This window comes from Mytilus californianus, unplaced genomic scaffold (assembly GCF_021869535.1).
Source record: "Mytilus californianus isolate M0D057914Y unplaced genomic scaffold, xbMytCali1.0.p SCAF_19, whole genome shotgun sequence".
Lineage (NCBI taxonomy): Eukaryota > Metazoa > Mollusca > Bivalvia > Mytilida > Mytilidae > Mytilus > Mytilus californianus.
In genome coordinates this window covers 2519474-2542934 of record NW_026262667.1, presented here as the reverse complement: position 1 = coordinate 2542934, position 23461 = coordinate 2519474, and the positions used below count along the sequence as shown (strand labels likewise).

Genomic DNA, 23461 nt, shown 5'->3' with positions numbered 1-23461 from the left:
GGATAGCTAGGAGTTAACCTCTTTATAGAAAAAAATGAACGTGGATATGTCTTTATACATCCCTCTTGGAAAGAATACAAATGTAGTTATATTTGAATTTGCTGATGACAAAATCGATATTTGTGCCAATATAAACTATATTCAAAGATCTAATTACAACATTGGTACGATAACCTTTACAAATAAGTATTCGATCAACAGAAAGATGGTGATCGATGAATCTGAAACACAATAACTGCATCACGCAGTAAAAAAATCTCTCATGAAGCTTGATGTCAAGTAGGTTGTAACTGTCTTCGAAAAATTGAATAAGACGAACAGAAATGTTTGCGACTGTACGTTCAGAAAACAACAATCAATCAATCATATCTCCTCTAAAATTGCAGTATTATAATAACTTTAAACATTATTAAATAAGTGATTCGTTTAATCCTTTGGTCAGATATAATCACGTCTCGTCGCTCTCCTCGTTTTTTTTCAAATTTCCGATACAAAGAAAAAAAGTAGTATTGAATATCAAAGGAAGTAACCCATCAAAGATACAAGGGTTGTGTTTCGGCTTCAAAAGAAAATTCTTAGTTATTCAAACTATTCAAAGCAAGGGATGAATACGCCATTCTTGTGAAATTTGAAATTTGAAACAGTTGATTTATAACTTTTTTCGATATTAATATGACCACACCAATGATAATTCATGGTAACACAGATTGGCAAACTGATGATGATGATGATGAGAAGGAAGAGGATTCAGCCACGAATTAAATTCGGGTCGAAACCATGTTAATACTATATTAATATTTATCCTGCTTTGTACAAGACCGACTTGCTGGGTCGATTTTTTAGCGTGTGAGTTTATACGGAAACAGTCCACAGGAAGATGTATCACCTTAATTTGTGTTGAAGAGATAAAAAAAAAAAGACCTATATAATAATGCAGACATGGCTGAATATACCTTAATTTCAACTCACAAAAAAAACGCACATTAAGTTTATGTAAATCAATAAAGAATACAAAAAAAAAACGTAAAAGAAAATCATTTCAAATTTTTTAGTATTTTTGGTATTGAAAATCAAGACGTCAAAGGAAATAAAACGACGTTAAATGTATTTTTTTTACTTTTTTTCAACTAAACTGTCTCGATCATTACAAATTTACGGTAGCATATAACATGCTGAAATTTATATGATGGATAGAATATACTTTGAGGATGTTCAATGGAGAACCAACTCATTCCTTCCAAAATTTAAATAAATCCCCTCCCCCCTTTTGATTGCAAAAATAAATGTTATATCATGTTTTTCAAGATAATAGCATAAAATCGTCAAAATAAAATTCTGGATGGCTTGATATTTTAATTCTAATTCATACTCAGTGTGATAGTTACAAGTAGGTATAAAAAGATTTTTAACGCACGATTATTGTGATCCTCTGCCCTGCATGAAAGTTCATTTTCATGTGCCATTCTACATGAATATGCCGTGAGATTTGTCTTATTCGCTTGCTTTAGAATGAACATTTAGTGTTCAGAATATTTATTTTCAAATGATCATAGGAAAGATTGCACCCCGGGTCCTGCTTTGACAAAATTTAGTACGTAACCGGGTCGTACACATTGACAAAACCGGGTCCTTCAATTTTTACATGACACATTACTTTCGTGCCATGCACAGAAATCAAAATATTGAGGTGCTCAAAGTTTTTGCAATCTGCATGTAAATATCTTTCTTTCCGTACCTCTCTTTCCATGCAATGTGCACAATTTAAACGAGAAATTAAACAAACTCGAGGCAAATTTCACTCAATTCGTCATTTTGACGTACTTCTTTACATAATTATCCGTTAATGCTAGAACGGTTGTAGGTAATATTACCTCTCTCAATCGAAAATAGTTATAGATATTCTTCAATATCATAAAACTAACAAATAAATATACAGAAATCATACCTTTTCTCTGTTTTTTGATGGTCCGTCATCCGGTACGGATATTTAATACCATTACAGGTGTCAGACCACCAATTAAAAATCCCTATCTGTTCAACCAAATATTGCAATTTTCACAGCTTTCTAAATATTTTATCTTTAGTTTAACTTCGTAGAAATCAGGTATATCCTGAATTGTACATGTATCATCTTTCTACATGCCAGTTTTCAACCTACCTTTAAAGTCATAAGAAAAATCTGACCTTCGGAACACAGGTGACTACCAAAAATGACCCCTGGTTTTCTGAAAATCTTAAATAAGTAAACTATGGAGCGCATTATCGCTAACAAAATTTCTGCAAACTCATAGACTAGTAAATTTTGGCTCGAAATAGGCTAAATATATTTCTTTTTCGCCAAAAGTTTCATTTCTGCAAATTTGTTGTCTAGTTTAGGTAAACAATGACATCAAAAGCACTGTTTTGTGTCAGAGCAGGGCTACTTTTACAAACGTTATGATTTGGAGGGAGTGAATTGGTGGATTGGCACCTAGAGTCTAAACATTTTTTGACGGGGAAGTTTAGACACAGTTGAATAGTACTGTTCGGAAACTGTATGTGTGCATTTTGTGTTTGAACAACAGAAAAATCGACCGGATTTCCTATCATTAAAGAATTAAGTATTTTACAGTTTTGTTGTGTATTTAACAATACGAAAATTAACTACGTATAGCTGCAGTTAGTTTAGATAGTCATACCATGTTTATTCTTAAGTTTTTCGAAAAATATAAATTGTTAAATCTTTACTTACCTTTTCTGATTTTGTCCAAATCAAATTTAACATCATAAAAATTGATAAAAAGGTAAAGTTGTCGTCGTTTTATCTATTATTCAAATAAAAACGTTGCACCTTGTACTTGTAAAGACAATCGAGAGCAAATATTGATAAAATTTTAATATCAAACGAACATGTGGGCCATAGTTTTCCGCTGGACACTTTTAAAATATTGAAAGTTGATCTTTCATGGAGGATAGATAGTGTACCAATGAGATCCAGAACTAGATGTCAAAATTGTGAAGAAAAAAACCTAAATGCATGTGGTTGCATGCAAGATTTTTATAATGGAAATATAATGATTGTTTAAACTAAGAATCAATATTATTCACAGTTATAAAGTAGAGTACAAAATAGGTGTTTAGAGGATAGTGTGTAGTTTACTGTCCATGCAGTTATTTTATCCTAGATCTGATTTTCAGATATATATGATTCAGAAATAATTACGTGTTTTATAAATTCCTTTCTGTTTTGTTTATCTGTTTAACTAGTCTCTTTGGTTTAAGTCTATCCTATCTGTGTCTTTGTTGGTTTGCTGCTTGTGTCATCTGATACTGCATCGTATAAGAATGCATTCTTAATGTGGTGTCCATGTCTTGCAATACGTCTGTGAAATGATATCGGACTAAATTAGATGATTGGTCTAATTTGTAGACACTTACCAATATATATTACCAATGATTTGTATAGTTAGACAAATCCTTAATACAACCAATTGTATCAGGAGTTTCTGCTTTCCAGTTAGTTGTTGATTTGTGCTAACTTGTCAAAATTTCCGTCGCGGTGACTTTAATATATTTATCTTGTTTACCATGTTTACATCCTACAGTTTCTTATGCATTCTCTTGTCTGTAAAATGAAGGGGGAGAACACTTTAACCCGCTTAGGCACTTTAAAGTTTTAAATCTTTTTTTTAAATGTAATAGACATATAGGGAAAAATGTCACCTTCCAATTTGGTGACAAACTTTATCACGCTCATAGATCTGTTCATAACGAATATTCGTATGACATTTACAACACCCTACATAAGCATGCTATAAATAAATATACCCTATCTGATAGTTGAAATATTTTTGTGTATGTCAATGAAGGAAGGAATGCGTTGTGGAATTTCACCTTCAATCTAATAGAGTGTATTGATTTGAATCATTTATTTTCTAAAGAAAATACTTGATTTTTTAAAAATTAAATAGAAATCTTTCAATATTTATTTCAATCTTGCAAATAACAAATAAACACTAACTGCTCACGGGTGTTTATCTGTTTTAGGTGACTTATTATTAAAAGTAAAAGATACATTTTCAATCAGATTTGTTAAAATTGAAAGGTTATCCTTCCGATGCACTGGGTTTCCTGGACAAAATGAGATTTATGCGTCTTTTTCTGTTATGTTAAAGTTTTTGTTTACTATCGGATTTTCATTATTGATTTCTGATATCTCTGACGAGATGTTATTTTTAGAAATGATTAATATGGTACATCAAATACTAGTGGATATCTTGAAAATTGAAAATTTCCATTGAAAGGATCGATATTTTCAGTGGTGGCAGAACTTTACCATCACATTTGCTATTTGTGTGATATGTTGACTGTGCTTGTGATTTGTGAAATATCTATTTTTCAATCAGAGATCAAAGTAACACTATCTAATATTAACGTTTACCTTTACTCATTTATTTTTATACATAAAAACGGCTGAGCCAATTACAAGGCATATCAGTCTATAAAAATAAGGAGATGCGATATTATTGCAATTGAGACAATAATCCACCAAATCAATAATAGGTCACCGTACGGACTTCAACAATAAGCAATACCCGTCCCGGGCTGTACGACATGACAAAATGTGAAACAATTCAAATGAAAAAACCTGAACGCTCTTATTTATGACCAAAAATAAACGAAAAAAAAATTGACAGACAGCAACCAACAACAACCACTGAAATACAGGCTTCTTAGATTCCATTCCTATTAAATTCCTAACCTCAGTCAAATTTCCTTAAAAATAAAGCAATTTATGCAGTCATACAAAAGAAATATCCCCAATCATGCACTGCCATCCATTTTATATGTGTATAAACTCATTTTGTTTACTAGATGTGTAAGCAGTTTTAATTAGTACTTTGTTGATAGTATATGTCTTACCATTTTACTGATTTTGCCAGTCATGGGTCATTAACTGAAGAAGTTATTTAGTCTAATATATACTTGTTACGAAAACATTGGATTTTGCACATGTAATAATCGTAAAATTGCCCCAGTCAATCTGCCGAGCAGTAATAATCGGTTATTTAGTGAAAAATGTTCCATTTAAGGGAATGAACATTTCGTTTTGTATGTATCGTGTCCGAGACTAATTCAAAATGTTTCACTTTTTACGAATGTGTTTAAATATGTGAAAAATATATTATAACATGTCCTTTTCTATATCGCTACGGCATCATCCGTATATCCATATCAACCATAGGCTTGCGACTAATATGGGAGTCATAAAATGATACCACGACCGATATGGAAAAGGACATGTTATAATCTTAATTATCCCACCTTGTCTATGTCCAAAATTATTATTTTTTTTGTTAGAGTTTGAACAATAATATTATTTAATAATTTCAGCCTCTCTTCCTTTACTTAACTTCTTCTTACTATTGTTACCGTTTTGGGGTATACTATCTCGAAACTGTACAGATCGACATCTATAAGTAAAATCTTCTCGGGCGCGTGCAAGCCTGCAATTTAAAGTCCAAAACGTTTCGCAAAAATAAAACCTCGCATTTAAAACTTTGAAAGTATTATGTGTATTCATTTTTTTCTGAATTAGCATTAATGTATCCTGTAGTTTTGTCAATTTTCAACGATCACAAGTACAAACATATCTGAATTTACAGTAACTTAGTTTCAGAAAAACGTTCCCATCAAGCACTCAAAACTTCGTACATGATCTACCGTATTAGAAATTTAAATATTTATTTCTTTTTTTTTGTTTTCTTGGCCTCCTTTTTTAAAAGTCAGAAACCAGAAAAGTCGAGTGTTGATAACTGTTTGAAGCCAGTTTAGATGAATCCGATTGAAGCTTCCATTGTCTCTAACCTCATACAGGTGCCTGTAATTAACACAAAACCGGAGAATCTGTCCTCTTTAAGCCAGACCCAATATCCCTAGACTTTACAAAGCTCATATTTCATCTACTTCGATCATGTTTTGCAATTTTAGATGGAAAGCGTTTATGTTTTGTTGGTTTTCGTTGTCGTTACATATATTGTTTTATAACACGCTTCCTTTCTTTGTCATTGTTATCCTTGCAAAAATGTCCAGTAGTAGAAAATTAGGTCATGATTACATAGATTGCTTTGGCATTAATCTTTTTTGTTGTCCTTTCAAAAAGCTGTTTTTCCATTTATAAAGAAAAATACTGTCTCAAATGAGACATTTGATAACTTAAACGTGGCATCGCTGTATACATAATACGAAAAGCATGATTGTAAAATTATTCCGGACTTTTTGTATAAAGAACAGATGGCAAATAGTTTTATAATTGTTTTTAATCTGTAAGCCGTGAAATAATTTCTCTGATGATACTGGTTCAGCTGAAACGTAGACAGTCGAATATTTGCAAATATTATGTTTATATATATCTATGCGCTTTAAAATCGTATTCAAACATTTTTCGGGAAAAGCCATTAAAAAAAAGACCAGGATTACTACAGCATGCTTTTTACGAACATTTGATATGGTTTTTCTGTTGCATTTTTCGCCTCTGTCTATTCGCTTTCACTTTTAACCTCATTGAAAACTTTACCTGATATATACGAAAGATAAACTTTTCAGAGGTTTACCCCTTGTAAAATGTAAGTGTGTTTTTTTAAAAAGATGCCACACATTTATATTTCAAGATAATATCCTCCATGTATAAGATCTTTGATATTTGAATTCGTTTTGTCAGCTTGATAGAAGAAACTGTTGTCATACCACATTTTAATCAACTAGATATACCCTACCGCAATATATCTTCTTGATTTAAGTAAACTAGGTCTATATTTCTGCTGTTATCTTTAACATAATACACGGCTGTCATTCAGTATATCGAGAATATTATCGTGAAAGAATATGTAACGGTGGTCAAGTATTGAGATTGGATCGTGAAAGACCTGGTATAGGATCGTAAAGGAAATCTTATCGAGAGGACACATGCAAGGTCAATAAAAAATCTAAATTAAATGAGTTATAATGACAAATTTCGGAAAAATAAAACTGTCTGTCAAAATGGTTCAACCTTATGATCAGTATCTGAGAAAAATCAAGTTTCAAAAGTACACCGTTTTTACAAAACCACAAAAGGCAAATTGCTGATCGACATTTCAAAGACAAAAAAATGTAAACAAACATGATTTGTTTTCATATTTTGAATGCATAAACTACTTTTCTCTTAAAAAATATCGTTCCATACTACTGTTTTAAATGTTTCTTAAAGTTATTTTGTTTAAGTTTAATCAGAAACTTTAAAAAAAAAATGGGAATAATTGTAAAAAATTGATATTTCGGATCGTGAAAGATCGGGTACCGTTTTTTGATGATCGTGAAAAGGATCGTGAAAGATCTGTTGCCGCTGATTCGTTCCTGCAAAATTCCACGAAAACGATCAAATCATTCTTTAAAGGGGTGACATGATAATTTATATGTGTAATTGGTATAGCAAAAGATTGGATTTGCATGACTTATTCCGGTTCACTTTTGTTTGTGAATAGGGCTATGATGGTTCAATGCAATTGGATCTGATTATTTGATAATACCACACCGACTAGTTGCCTTATAATAATATAAGTCCATCTACCCGTCCTGCATGAGTTTTGTGTCGTATGAAAAGTTCAGATTGTCTCATCTGATTTCCATTAATTTTTATGCACAGTCATATCTATAAAACTAAGATCCTTGTTGTGTAAAAACTGGAAAAAAATACATTGTTTAAAAAAAACCGCAAGAAAACGGTCAAATTCCAGACTTGGAATAGACATTTTTCTAAGTAAATAGTGTATAAACCAGGTTTTCTAGCTAGCTTAAAGGCCCACTTGTAAGACAGTATTTTTTTGTGTTCCGTAATATTGCTAAATTGGGTGTCTGAGCAACCCAAACAGACATAGTTGATTAACTATTACTGAGATCCAGCGGCTCTTTTCACAAAAAATCTTAAGAGTAAAAATACTCGTAAGTCATACACATTTCAGTATAACTTACGATCAATTTTAATCGTAAGATATTTTGTGAAAAAAGTCGCTGCAGCCAATACTGTGTAATCATACATCACTGACATACAACACAACTGAATTAAACGTTCAAACACACTTACAATTAAATCAAACAAAGACGCCAACAAAAAAAGTTTTTGTAGTTGATAATGCAGTCAGTAGTCAAGCATAATGACATACACTTTCTCAATAAAATACAAAATAAGTAAAATATAAATACAAGGGTACTATACAAAATGAAAACAACACTATAAAAAAAACTCATGTGCCCGAATCGCATCTCTGGACTCTCTCGCATAAGGAACATCAAAAGCCAAAAACCTGAAAGCTGGATGCGCATATACCGAACCACGTCAAGAGTCATACGACCAAATGGAACATACTAATACAAAGACAAACTAAGTTAACTGTAAAGTAGATAAAATTCTACAAAGAGTCAGCAGCACCTAGAATCTATAACTCAAGACTATCCTGTATTATTTGTGAAGAATTTATCTATTAGGTCTTGGTACTTTCCAATAAACGTTTTGAGAAAAAGGACGAGAAATTCTTTCACAAAACCCTGGCTCATTAATGTTTTGCTCAGACACTTGGCTGATGACGTTTTACAAATTCTGAGAAGCAGCTGTAAGCTCCTGAATATCGTATGAATTGAGAAATGTATAAGCCATACGCGGACGAAGTTGATAAATTGCTGCTAAGGTGAAGAAAATTTATAATTTCAAATTTTAAATCATCTCGTTTGTCATAGATACAGGTATTGAGATGACCGCTGTAGTTAAATTCGGGGTATATAATTTATGTCTAAATATGAGGCTTAGGAAGCTGTACATGTGGTGTCTGTAATCTCTAGTTCAGGACTATTACTGGGACCAAATCAGAAAAGCTTGTATTGTTAATGGAAAGAACATCTAATTCTTCAATATACCTGTATGTAAAATTAAATGATATATAAAAAATGAAAGAGATGTGGTATGATTGCCAATGAGACAATTATCCACCAAAGTTCAAATGAAGTGGATGTAAGCAATTATAGGCATCAGTACGGCCTTCAACAATGAGAAAAACCCATACCGTATAGTCGTCTATAAAGGCCCCGACATGAAAATATGAAAGAATTCAATTGAGAAAACTAACGGCCTAATTAATAACAAAATAATTTACGAAAAACAAATATGACAGACACGAACCAACGACAACCACTAAACTACAGGCTCCTGACTTGGGACAGGCACATAAAGAATGTGGCGGGGTTGAACATGTTTGTGAGCGCTCAACCCTCCCCTAACCTGGGATAGTGATGTAACTGCAAAACATATAGCTTCTTTGATCTAACCCTTACCAAAACAAAAACGCACATATTAAGATATTTCAAGGGGAAGACCACCAGATCCCCTCTCGCTTCACATATTCGTGGATGCATTTAGCATTATAAATACAAAGATATTTACTTTTCGACAATTTGCGCTCTTGGAGGTCTTATTATCTTGGATTCCTAGTTAGCACTGCCTCTTAAATGACAACAGGTCTAAATATGGGTTTATATGTATACATGTATATAATTATATTTCACTCCAAATTAAGCATTAATTAACGTTCTTAGTAAGTGATTACCCACTTCAACCAATTACAAGTATATCAATTTGTAAAAGAAATGTTGTTTTCTGATCATTAAGCCTGGTCACACCTCGTCTTTCACGATCAATATAATGCGTTGCCTGATCTTTCACGATCAATTTTGATTAAAAATCAACAAAATTATACTTTTTCAAAAATAATATGATTTTTTTCAAGTAATAACATACTTTTATTTACTGGACTATCTGACACACTATATTAGAATATGACCATTATAGATACAAAACGTGTTTATTCTTAATGATTCTCGTTGGATCGTGTGTGGCCTTTTGTGTTTTCTTAAAAAGTACTGCATTTTTTCTTTAAAGTAGTACACAGTATTATTAAGGATGTTGAATTATTTTGACAGACATAATTTTTTTTTCTGATTTGTTTCACCTTTTGAAAATACAGCGTTTTTTAACAGATTTTGAAGTAGAATTACACTTAATTGTATTCACGATCCGATACCAGATCTTTCACGATCCAATCGCAATGCTTGACCACCGTTAGTTATTTTTTCACGATCATTTTTCTCGATATACCGAATGACACCCGTGTATTAGAAACACACGAAACAGGTGAGCTAGTTTCAAATTCATCTTCCGTGGTATCATATTTCCCACTTCTTGTATATATACCGGTTATTCAGTTGCAATCCAGTCCCGTCCTTTGTGTTTTGATAACTATATTGCCTCCAGCAGTATCGTGTAATTTGTAAATATTTGACTTATTGTCTTTTCAAACGTCCGTCTCTTAGCACTTTTCTTTATATAAAGAAAAAATGTTCAACTGAAGATTCGGTATGTTTGATAATGAGATAGTATCTTGGTTTTTTTTTGTAGTTTACTGTCCATGCAGTTGTTTTATCCTTTGTCAAGCTGATGATTGATTTTGACACTTCATTGTGTAGACTTTAGTAGATCTCATTTTCAGAATTATATGATTTAGAAATAGTTACGTGTTTTATAAATTCCTGTCGTCTAGCATGTTTATCTGTTTAACTAGTCTCTTTGGTTTTAGTTTATCCTATCAGTGTCTTTGTTTGTTTGCTGCTTGCGTCAACTGCTACTGCATCGTATAAGAATGCATTCATAATCTGGTGTCCATGTCTTGCAATGCGTCTGTGAAATGATATCGGATTAAATTAAATGTTTGCGCTTACTAATATAACCAATTGTATCAGGAGTTTCTGCTTTCCAGTTAGCAGTTAGTTTTCCATCATGAGAAGATGATTTCGCTAACTTGTCAAATTTTCCGTCGCGGTGACTTTAAAATATTTATCTAGTTTATATCCTCCAGTTTATTATACATTATCTTGTCTGTAAAATGAAGGGAAAAAAACACTTTACATCTAACACGCTTAGACATAACACTCTTTATTTGCTTTGCATTAAAAAGCTTCTTTTTTTTTTGGTTCTACATGTAATAGACATATAGGGAAAAAATGCCACCTTACAATTTGATGACAAAATTTATCACGCTCATAGCTCTGTTCATAATGGGTATTCGTATGACATTTACAACACCCTACATAAGAATGCTAAAAATAGATATATACACTATATCTGATAGTTTAAATATTAAACACGTCAGTGAAGGAAGGAATGGCGTTGTGGAATGTCATTGTTAATCTATTAGAATGTATTGATTTGAACAATTCATTTTCTAAAAAAAAAAATGATTTTTAAAAAATTAAATAGAAAGATCGGATTGAACATCTCTTGGATGGAGAGTTGTCTCATTGGCACTCATACCACATATCTATTAATTAATTAGAATTGATAAAACTGAAAAGGTTATCCTTCCGATGCACTGCTGTTCGTGGACAGATTTATGCGTTTTCTTTTCTGCTATTTAAAGGTTGTTGTTTGCTATTTGATTTTCATTATTGATTTCTGATATCGCTGACGAGAAGTTATTTTTAGAAAATGTTTAATATTGTACATCAAATACTAGTGGATATCTTAAAAATTGAAAATTTTCATTGCAAGGATATTTTCTGTAGTGGCAGAACTTTACCATCGCATTTGTAAATTGTGTGATCTTGACAGTGCTTGTGATTTGTGAAATATCTATTTTTCAATCAGAGATCAAAATAACAATATCTAATATTAACGTTTACCTTTATTCATTTATTTTTATACATAACAACGGCTTAGCTAATTACAAGGTATATCAGTCTATAAAAATAAGGAGATGTGATATGAAATAATCCATCAAATCAATAATAGGTCACCGTACGGACTTCAACAATAAGCAATACCCGTCCTGGACTATACGACATGACAAAATGTGAAACAATTCAAATGAGAAAATCAACGCTCTTATTTATGACCAAAAATAAACGAAAAAAATAATTGACAGACAGCAACCAACAACAGCCACTGAAATCCAGGCTTCTTGAATTCCATTCCTATTAAATTCCTAAATTCAGTCAAATTTCCTTAAAAATAAAGCAATTTAAGCAGTCATACAAAAGAAATATCCCCGATCATGCACTGCCATTCCATTTTATATTTGTTTAGGGGCCAGCTGAAGGACGCCTCCGGGTGCGGGAATTTCTCGCTGCATTGAAGACCTGTTGGTGACCTTCTGCTGTTGTCTGTTCTATGGTCGGGTTGTTGTCTCTTTGACACATTCCCCATTTCCATTCTCAATTTTATAAACTCATTTTACTTACTAAATGTTTCAGCAGTTATAATTAGTACTTTGTTATTTATATATGTCTTACCATTTCACTGATTTTGCCAGTCATTTACTGAAGAAGAAAAAAAAGAGTTATCTTGTCTAATATATACTTGTTAGGAAAACATTGGATTTTGCACATGTAATAATCGTAAAATTGCCCCAGTGAATCTGCCCAGGAGTAATAATCGGTTATTTAGTGAAAAATATACCGTTTTGTATGTATCTTGTCCGAGACTAATTCAAAATGTTTCCCTTTTTAAGAATGTGTTTAAATATGTGAAAAATATATTATAACGTGTCCTTTTCTATATCGGCTACGGCATCATCTGTGTACCCATATGAGCCGTCGGCTACGGCATCATCCGTCTCCCCATATTAGCCGTCGGCTTCAGCATCATCCGTCTACCCATATGAACCATATAGGCTTGCGACTAATATGGGAGTCATGAAATGATACCACGACCGATATTGAAAAGGACATGTTATAATCTTAATTATCCCACCTTGTCTATGTCCAAAATTGGTCTCCCTCTTATTATTATATTATTTTTTTGTTTGTTACAGATTTAAACAGTAATATAACTTTATAATTTCAGCCTCTCTTCCTTTACTAAACTTCATCTTACTACATGTATTGTTACCAACGTTATGCAGTTAACTTATGTCACCCCTATACTTTATGTTTAACATTGTTGGGAGGACCCAGGAGACAAATTTCCATGCAAAGTATTAAAGTAAAGCGGTATTTGATGATGTTTTCAGATTGCAGAATAAGCGATTCGGTCTGAGTATTTGCTCTACTGACAAGCAAAACTAGACGATGTTTTTCACATTTGTATCAATTTTGGATAAAATAAGCCCCAAAAACCTTTTCCTGCGAAATTCTACTATTTCTTAGAATTTGAAAACCAAACCAGGTAAAGGGGGTCTAAATTATTGAGGCTCTTCGTAAAATTAGTACAATTTACATGTATGAATATTGTTGGAATGGGCTGATACAGGAATCCCAAGTTGGCTCTGACATTCTTATCGTCGGAGATTTGTGTATTTTGATAGGAATATTGTTCTAGTTATTTACTCCAACAATCAATATTATAAAAACAAAACATTTTGCGGGTGAGGTCAAAAATGCCCCTCTTGTCCGCTTTTAAAAATACTGTATCCGTCACTGGAAGCGCATTTTGAATAACAGAAGATAAGCTAGAATGTTTTATAAAAAAAATCAAGGAAAATATCTGTAACATAGAAAATAATAAAAGGGGGTCAATATCGCGACCGATGTAGTAAAAATGATATCATATACTCATTTAATACATTAAAATTCAAGCAATGGTAAATTATCACATACTTTGATTCGTTATGATAGTGTATTTTAACAAAAAGAAATTATGAATCCCTCCTTATTAAAATAAAATGTCATGTCAAAACTAATATTTTTGAAAAAAAATGTTGATTGGTTTAATGTTTTCTGGAAAATCTGACAACAAAGAACTATAAATAGCTACAAAATTTCCATGTTATCAGCGTATTATATATATATAAATACTCGGCACGAAATTACAGTAGTAAACAAACGTCAAGAAGCACACAGGTAAGTCACTTTTCCCCTTTTTTAATTTATTTATATATTCATTATTATTATTATTTTAGTTAAAATAATAATGATAATTGATCATTTTTGTTTATAAAAAGAACTTATACCCTATTAAACGATACTGAATGAAAAGTAAACGAAGTATATCGTTTAGTTCATAAACAAGATTTACTGGTGTTTGGTGTGTTTTTGATGATTTTTATTAATTCTATATGCGTCGTTCATTGTGTACCGATTTCTGCTTGTTAAAATAGATGATATGTCTTGATCAAACATGCAAAAGCAAAACGATTATGTCATTTGATACAGAAACTTCTTAAAATACCGAGCCAACAAGGAAGTTTACATGTAGGTTTGTGATATCTACATGTATACAGTATATCATATTAGTATTCGTGATTTGATGACTTATATTTGCAACTAGATGTACTCTCTCCTGGAGACTTATTTAAATTTATTGGTAATTAAGTTTGTTTTGAGTATAAAAATGATATTCAAATTCACAACTCCTTTTATCCACGCCCCCTTTTTCCTTTATTATTAGCAACTAGTTTGAGGATATTTGAAGGTACGAGGACTATTTATCGTCACAGTGTGCCTTATAAAAGCTGCCAAATGACTGATGATGTGTCATGGCAGTCTAAGATAAAGAAAAATAAAAATAAATCATTTGATCTAAATATTTAGATATTGTGTCGGCAGATGAGAATAATTTGTGTCAAATGTTCTAAACTCGTCACGGTCATTCCACCCATTAATACGTTCGTTTTTCTTTTTGCCACAGTGGAAGCGCAAAGTGAAAGTAGAAACTGATTTCCTGGAAATTCACTTTCGGAATATTATACTCCGAAGGCATAGGAATTGATAATCAAAACGAAATTGAAAATGAAAAGAGGAAATTGATTTTTTTTATATATAATCTGATGAAATTTGAAAATGAAATATTCAAAGAAAACGTGTAATTCGTTTGGATAATGTAATACGCAGTTGGTGATATCTTGCAGCGTGTTTGAAAGGTAAATATTCATTTTGGTGTGACGTTTCATTTCTATAAATAGAAACGAAAACAATGGCAATCATTTTATTTGGTGGGATTTCTCTTGTCAGAATTTAAAGCATCGAACTTATATCTGTTAACATGTTTCATGTTAGTATTTGATATTAACAATATTCAGTTTTATTCTAAAATTTAGACCACAAAGTTTTGGTGGTGAATGAGGGACATAAAGGATTCTTACAGTAGGACTATATGATAATCCTTTGGCTTTAGGACATATATACAGATATGCATGTACATGTAACAAAATATGATCTTTTACCAAAAAAAAATAAATAGTCTATTATGTATAACACATTCAAATAAATAGAGCAACTGGTATGCTGGTGACTACTGGTAGTACCAGTTATTGTTAGAAATTTAACAGGTTTTGAATATTTTTTATAGAAAATGTTTTGATGGACTCTTTCAAGGATTTGTATAGTATGACGTCTTAATATACAAATCCTTGACTATTTTAAGTGTTATATGTCCAGTGGCAAATATTAAATACTTATCAGGATAAAAACATATTGATATGATATAATTAAATTCGTAAGGGTTCCGCGGAACCCAGTGTCTCGCCTACTTTTTCTGTTAATCGCAGGCTCAACAAAAATGAGGAAGTAAATCAATAAAAATATTCCTCTTGATACTATCTTTTGATTGTAAGAAGCTTCTGTCCAAGTTTGGTAAAAATCCAGGATAGTTTATGAATCTAATAAATGTTTAAAAACTTTAACTGCAGATCTAAACTGAATGTAATGTTAACTGGAAGAAAACAAAATTTCCTTCTAGATACTAGCATTTGATCATAAACAAGCTTCTGTCCAAGTTTGGTAGAAATCCAGGATAGTTTAAGAAAGTTATTAAAATTTCAAAAACTTTAACCACAGAGTGAATATTTGTGGCCGCCGCCGACGACGCCGACGGAATGTAGGATCGCTATGTCTTGCTTTTTCGACTAAAGTTGAAGGCTCGACAAAAATGAACCCTTCTGTGTAATATATATACATGTATATGTAAAGGATAAATGCCTAGGTTCACATTTAATGTAAACAACATAATAATGTTGCCCTAACTTGCATGGTCATGCACAATATCAAATTTTAATTCTGAGCTTACCTCTATATGCTCTAAGTTACTCTTAAACTCTGCAAACTTAATGGAGAATCGACATATACACACCACATGCACCATAGATTCAAACTTTAAATCCTCATTATACATTGTTTCAACAACTGTATGAGCAGATTATATCATGATGAGTATTGCATGATATTCTATTGCATGGTACAAATAACCATGATAACTTAAATGTTAATTAGAAATCTTGCCACTAAATGCTAGAAATGTCCACTTATATTTCAAACATTAATGTCAACTTTTTCTGTTTTGTACCAAGAAGAAAAGGAGTTTTATCAAATAAACCATTAACACATTGTCATTCTACCAATTAATGCACCTTTTCTTATAAACTTCTGTACTTGTCATCAATTTATGTAATAAGTGTCTCTGTTACAGAGTAGTATTGACTTTAACTTTGAAATTTGAACCTTTCTATTGTTCTTTGAAAGCTATTTCTTATCAAAAGTAAGTTTAAATATTTAAGGGTATGTTGGATATAAGGACAGAAGTTTTGCCTTGCAACAAGCCACCTACTAACCCCTCATAGAGTTGTTGCAAGGGTTCATAACAGGCAGAGAGTGTATGTGGCACTATACCCGGATCATCCAATGTAATGTCCCAATTCTTAGAGGACTTGGCTGCATACTTGTACATCCTGCACAGCTAAATGGACACTTATCACTTGAGCAAGGATTTACTGCCAGTGGGAATAAGACCAAAGTGACCATATCTCTATTCCCGAATCACCCTTGGGGGGGTTTTAGAGTAAAGAATGCATAGAATTGTTTTAAAAATTGTGGATAAGTATTTGTCTTCTTTTTATATAACCGCAAACAAATTTTTGCGGTCGTATATTGGTATGACGTTGGCGTCGTCGTCGTCCGGCGTTGTCGTCCGAAGACACATTGGTTTTCGCACTCTAACTTAAGTTTAAGTGAATGGATCTCTTTGAAATTTTACCATAAGGTTCAATACCACAAAAGGAAGGTGGGGATTGATTTTAGGGGTAATGGTACCAACAGTTACGGAATTAGGGGCCAAAAAGGGGCCAAAAATAAGCATTTTCTAGTTTCCAGACAATAACTGTGGAACGGTGTATGGATCTCTCTGAAATTAAACTACAAGTTTCCATACCACAAAGGGATGGTTAGGATTTGCTTTGGGGGGTTGTGGCTCAAACCGTTTAGGAATTAGGGGCAAAAAAGGGGGAAAAACAAGGTTGTCCTGGTTAATGTACAAATACTTTAGTACAAAACATAATTTAAAGCAGTGTAAGGGAGATAAATCAAATACATCATTGAAATTATCTGCCTTACACTGCTTTTAAATTATGTATAAAGTGATGGTTAATGAACAATTAAGATAATTTAAAACAGTGTAAGGGAGGTAATCCAAATACAATGTTTTGGTTACTTCCCTTACACTGCTTTTAAATTATGTTTAAAGAAATGCATATTTATAAAGGAAGACCAGTAAAAATATCTGCAAATGTTGCATCTTTTTTTTTACAAAAAAATCCATATGAAAGATTTGACACTATATTTTAAATTCTATTATAAAATAGATTAAGTTAGCACTATGGTAAATTTAAATTGGTAATTATGGTTGCAAACTCCATTGGAAATTTGAATTGAGATTATGACCATATCTTGAGGGAAAGAATTTTTTTGGGGAAAAAAGGGGGGGTAAAAAGAAATTGTGGGGGGTCAATTTTTTCTCATTTCAGATTTCAGGAATTAAAAAGAATTATTCTTCAAATATTATTTTTTTTTCAAATTTCAAATATTGAAAAATTTCAAGAAGTAATCTTTAATTGTACAGTATGGCACATTAGATTTTTAAAATCTTTGACCACATTTATTTATTTGTTATGCTGAATCTAACCGTGTATTTAGATTTTTAATTTTGGGTCCAGTTTTCAAATTGGTCTACATTAAGGTCCAAAGGGTCCAAAATTAAACTTTGGTTGATTTTAACAAAATTTGAATATATGGGGTTCTTAGATATGCTGAATCTAAACATGTATTTAGATTTTTGATTTTTGGCCCAGTTTTCAAGTTGGTCCAAATTAGGGTCCAAAATTAAACTTTGTTTGATTTCAACAAAAATTGAATATATATCGGGTTCTTTGATATGCTGAATCTAACCATGTATTTAGATTTTTCATTTGTGGACCCCGCTATCAAATTGGTTCATATTGAGGTCAAAAGGGTCCAAAATTAAATTTCGTTTGATTTCATCAAAAATTGAATTATTGGGGTTCTTTGATATGCCAAATCTAACCGTGTATTTAGATTTTTAATTTTGGGTCCTGTTTTTTAAATTGGTCTACATTAAGGTCTAAAGGGTCCAAAATTAAACTTAGTTTGATTTTAACAAAAATTGAATTCTTGGGGTTCTTTGATATGCTGAATCTAAACATGTGTTTAGATTTTTGATTATGAGCCCAGTTTTCAAGTTGGTCCAAGTTGGGGTCCAAAATTAAACTTTGTTTGATTTCAACAAAAATTGAATATATGGGGTTCTTTGATATGCTGAATCTAAACATGTATTTAGATTTTAGATTTTTGGCCCAGTTTTCAAGTTGGTCCAAATTGGGGTCCAAAATTAAACTTTGTTTGATTTCAACAAAAATTGAATATATGGGGTTCTTTGATATGCTGAATCTAACCATGTATTTAGATTTTTTATTTGTGGGCCTGCTATCAAATTGGTTCATATTGAGGTCAAAAGGGTCCAAAATTAAACTTTGTTTGATTTCATCAAAAATTTAATTATTGGGGTTCTTTGATATGCCAAATCTAACCGTGTTTTTAGATTTTTTATTTTGGGTCCTGTTTTTTTAAATTGGTCTACATTAAGGTCCAAAGGGTCCAAAATTAAACTTAGTTTGATTTTAACAAAAATTGAATTCTTGGGGTTCTTTGATATGCTGAATCTAAACATGTATTTAGATTTTTTATTTGTGGACCCTGCTATCAAATTGGTTCATATTGAGGTCAAAAGGGTCCAAAATTAAATTTCGTTTGATTTCATCAAAAATTGAATTCTTGGGGTTCTTTGATATGCCAAATCTAACGGTGTATTTAGATTTTTTATTTGTGGGCCCTGCTATCAAATTGGTTCATATTGAGGTCAAAAGGGTCCAAAATTAAACTTTTTTTTTGTTTGATTTCATCAAAAATTGAATTATTGGGGTTCTTTGATATTCCAAATCTAACCGTGTATTTAGATTTTTAATTTTTGGTCCCGTTTTTGAAATTGGTCTACATTAAGGTCTAAAGGGTCCAAAATTAAACTTAGTTTGATTTTAACAAAAATTGAATTCTTGGGGTTCTTTGATATGCTGAATCTAAACATGTGTTTAGATTTTTGATTATGGGCCCAGTTTTCAAGTTTGTCCAAGTTGGGGTCCAACATTAAACTTTGTTTGATTTCAACAAAAATTGAATATATGGGGTTCTTTGATATGCTGAATCTAACCATGTATTTTAATTTTGGACATTGGACCATAATAGGTAAATTAAAAAAATTCAAGTTCTTAGACCACATTCTTTCTGTGTCAGAAACCTATGCTGTGTCAAATATTTAATTACAATCCAAATTCAGAGCTGTATCAAGCTTGAATGTTGTGTCCATACTTGCCCCAACTGTTCAGGGTTCGACCTCTGCGGTCGTATCAAGCTGTGCCCAGCGAAGCATTTTATTTCCTTTTATCTGAACTTAAAATCATTCCTCTTTATAAGATTTTAGATAATCCCATGGTCACAATCTTCTAAAAAGAATTATATGGCAAAAACTATGTAAAAAACTACCTAGATATGATTCATAAGAAGACTTGAGTACAAACTTATTAGATATTGCTAGATGCAAATAATTAGACTGTCACTGCCCCTCTAGAGCAAAACAATGCTTTTATTGAACTCTGCAATTGCATTTGTGTAATAGTTCTGCAAACTAAGTTACATGTTGATCTATTATTCCTCTGATTTTTTTATGCCCCGCTGTAACGGAGGGAGCATTAAGTTATACCCTTGCCTGTCTGTACGTCCGTCCGTATGTCCCAAAGTTGGTTTCTGTTTTCTAACTTTAGTTTGTCTCAACCAAATGTTATAAAACTTATACACAATGCTTATTACCACAAAACACAGATAAAGTTTGAATTTTGGTGGTGTCACTTTAACCATTCTAGAGTTATGCCCCTCTACAAATGGAAAAATTGCTGAATTTTTCGTTTCCGTTCTCTACCTTTAGTTTGCCTCAACTACCTAGATATGATTCATATAAGAAGACTAGTACACACATATTAGATATGCTAGATGCAAATAATTAGACTGTCACTGCCCCTCTAGAGCATAACAATGCTTTTATTGAACTCTGCAATTGCATTTGTGTAATAGTTCTGCAAACTAAGTTACATGTTGATCTATTATTCCTCTGATTTTTTTATGCCCCGCTGTAACGGAGGGAGCATTAAGTTATACCCTTGTCTGTCTGTACGTCCGTCCGTATGTCCCAAAGTTGGTTTCTGTTCTCTAACTTTAGTTTGTCTCAACCAAATGTTATAAAACTTATACACAATGCTTATTACCACAAAACACAGATAAAGTTTGAATTTTGGTGGTGTCACTTTAACCATTCTAGAGTTATGCCCCTTTGCAAATGGAAAAATTGCTGAATTTTTCGTTTCTGTTCTCCAACTTTAGTTTGCCTCAACCAAATGTTATGAAACTTATACACAATGCTTATTACCACAAAATACAGATCAAGTTTGAATTTTGGTGGTGTCACTTTTACTGTCAATGACTGTTCTAGAGTTATGCCCCTTTACAAATGGAAAAATTGCTGAATTTTTCGTTTCCTTTCTCTTACTTGAGTTTGCCTCAACCAAATGTTATGAAACTTATACACAATACTTATTACCACAAAACTCAGATCAAGTACAAACTTGGGTAGGGTCACTTTTACCGTTCTACAGTTATGTCCCTTTATAACTTTATATGATATGCAAGTGGGGGCATCATCTGTGTCCCATGGACACATTCCCCATTTATTTACATCTAAACTTGTAAACCTATTTATTTTTCTTTCAGTTATTAAAAAACTTTGGTCAGAAAATAGTGAGTTATTGGGCACAACAGCCATTACAAGATATGGAGGACACAGATTACAATGCAGTCACAATGTTAGATGGCAATGCCAAAACCGATTCCATGTCTGACATTGATCCATACTATAGTGATGATTCAGTAATGTCAGGCAACCATAGTGTCATGTCCACTGAGGACAACATTGCTGAGATGGACAGCTTACCTATTGCAAGAAAACAATCACTACTTTACCAAAGAGTCCCTGATTGCAATAGTCATGTTAGTAGAGAAATCAGCCCTAACACATTTTCTACAGTTTATGATCAGAGAGTTCCAGATGATATAATGGACATGGATGTGTCTCAGTCAAAGGCATATTTGAATGCAGCCCTTCTTTGTCTTGATCAAATTGTTGAATACCTAGAGAGGAATGATCTAGGTGAAGCTAGGAAGCACTGTATAAAAGTTTATGACATTTTACAAGACATACATGATCCAGCACTTGATTCAGACAAGCTTACAGCATACAACACTTGTTGTTGTATCTTTCAGCAGGTTAAGATTTACATATTTATTGTTTATGCATGTGATGCATTGGTGTTGGAGTATTATATTTTCCTATGCATGAACTCATTCTCATATTTAACAAAGAAGAGCCATATAAGGCCCAACTAAACATCTGTTGGTTTAAGGTTTCATCCTTTATGAAAATAGGGAAGTTAGGTAGGGTGTTATGGGTTTTTAAACGACCGCAAAAATTAAAAATTTTTTGGTCGTATATTGGTATGACGTTGGCGTCGTCGTCGTCTGGCGTCGTCCGGCGTCGTCCGAAGACACATTGGTTTTCGCACTCTAACTTTAGTTAAAGTGAATGGATCTCCATGAAATTTTACCATAAGGTTCAATACCACGAAAGAAAGGTTGGGATTGATTTTGGGGGTTATGGTACCAACAGTTAAGGAATTAGGGGCCAAAAAGGGGCCAAAAATAAGCATTTTTGTAACTTCCAGACAATAACTTGTGTGTAAGTGTATGGATCTCTCTGACATTGTACCACAAGGTTCCTTATCACAAAGGGAAGGCTGTAATTGATTTTGGGGGTAATTGCCTCAAAATTTTAGGAATTAGGGGCCAAAAAAGGGGCAAAAAACAAGCATTTTTCTAGTTTCATGACAATAACTTGTGTGTAAGTGTTTGGATATTTCTGAAATTGTACTACAAGGTTCCATATCACAAAGGGAAAGCTGGAATTGAGTTTGGGGGTAATTGCCTGTAACGTTTAGGAATTGGGGGCCAAAAAGGGGCCAAAAATAAGCATTTTTCTAGTTTCCAGACAATAACTTGTGTTCAAGTGTATGGATCTCTCTGAAATTGTACTGTAATGTACCATACCACAAAGGGAAGGCTGGGATTGAGTTTGGGGGTGATGAATCATAAGGGGGTTCAAAAAATTTGGGGGGGGGATTTTTTTTTTTTCTTTTTTTTTCTTTTTTTCCTTTTTTTTTTTTCATTTTCCATTTTAAGTTGGTTATTTCTGATTAATATTTAAAAGCAAATAATAATGATATGGTAGGAGATACACACCAAACAGGATGTGTAAATTATTATATAATAAGTATTGTGCAATAGCAAGAAATTTTCAATTGCACAGTATTGCACAATAGCAAGAAATCTTCAATTGCACAGTATTGCGCAATAACAAGAAATCTTCAATTGCACAGTATTGCGCAATAGCAAGAAATATCCAATAGCACAATATTGCGCAATAGCAAGAAATTGTCATTTGTACAGTATTGCGCAATAGCAAGAAATATTCAATTGCACAGTATTGTGCAAAAGAAGATACTTCGTATAAATTGCTTATTTCTTGATCAATTTCAATGGGGTTTTATTCTTGAATTCTTGGGGTTCTTTAATATGCTGAATCTAATCGTGTATTAAGTTTTTGGATTTTGGGCCCCGTTTTTAAATTGGTCCACATTGAGGTCCAAAGGGTCCAAAATTTAACTTTGTTTGATTTCATCAAAAATTTAATTATTGGGGTTCTTTGATATGCCGAATCTAACTGTGTATTTAGATTCTTAATTTTTGGTTCCGTTTTCAAATTGGTCTACATTAAGGTCCAAAGGGTCCAAAATTAAACTTAGTTTGATTTTAACAAAAATTTAATTTTTAGGGTTCTTTGATATGCTGAATCTAAACATGTATTTAGATTTTTTATTATGGGCCCAGTTTTCAAGTTGGTCCAAATCAGGGTCCAAAATTAAACTTTGTTTGATTTCAACAAAAATTGAATATATGGGGT

General features: G+C 32.3%; 1 protein-coding gene across 2 annotated transcripts in view; it reads left to right on the top strand.

Annotated features, from left to right (window-relative positions):
* The first annotated feature begins 13853 nt into the window (after window positions 1-13853).
* The window catches only part of LOC127727057 (helicase with zinc finger domain 2-like), a 47869-nt gene continuing 38261 nt past the window's right edge, over window positions 13854-23461 (top strand). The window contains exons 1-2 of one of the 2 annotated variants that reach the window (XM_052234468.1): window positions 13854-13899; window positions 21160-21711. In XM_052234468.1, the coding sequence (XP_052090428.1) occupies window positions 21220-21711 (492 nt within the window). In that variant the 5' untranslated portion in view covers window positions 13854-13899; window positions 21160-21219. Of the gene's footprint in view, window positions 13900-14351; window positions 14919-21159; window positions 21712-23461 lie in introns of those variants that run through there. The other variant, XM_052234469.1, reaches the window with a different exon arrangement.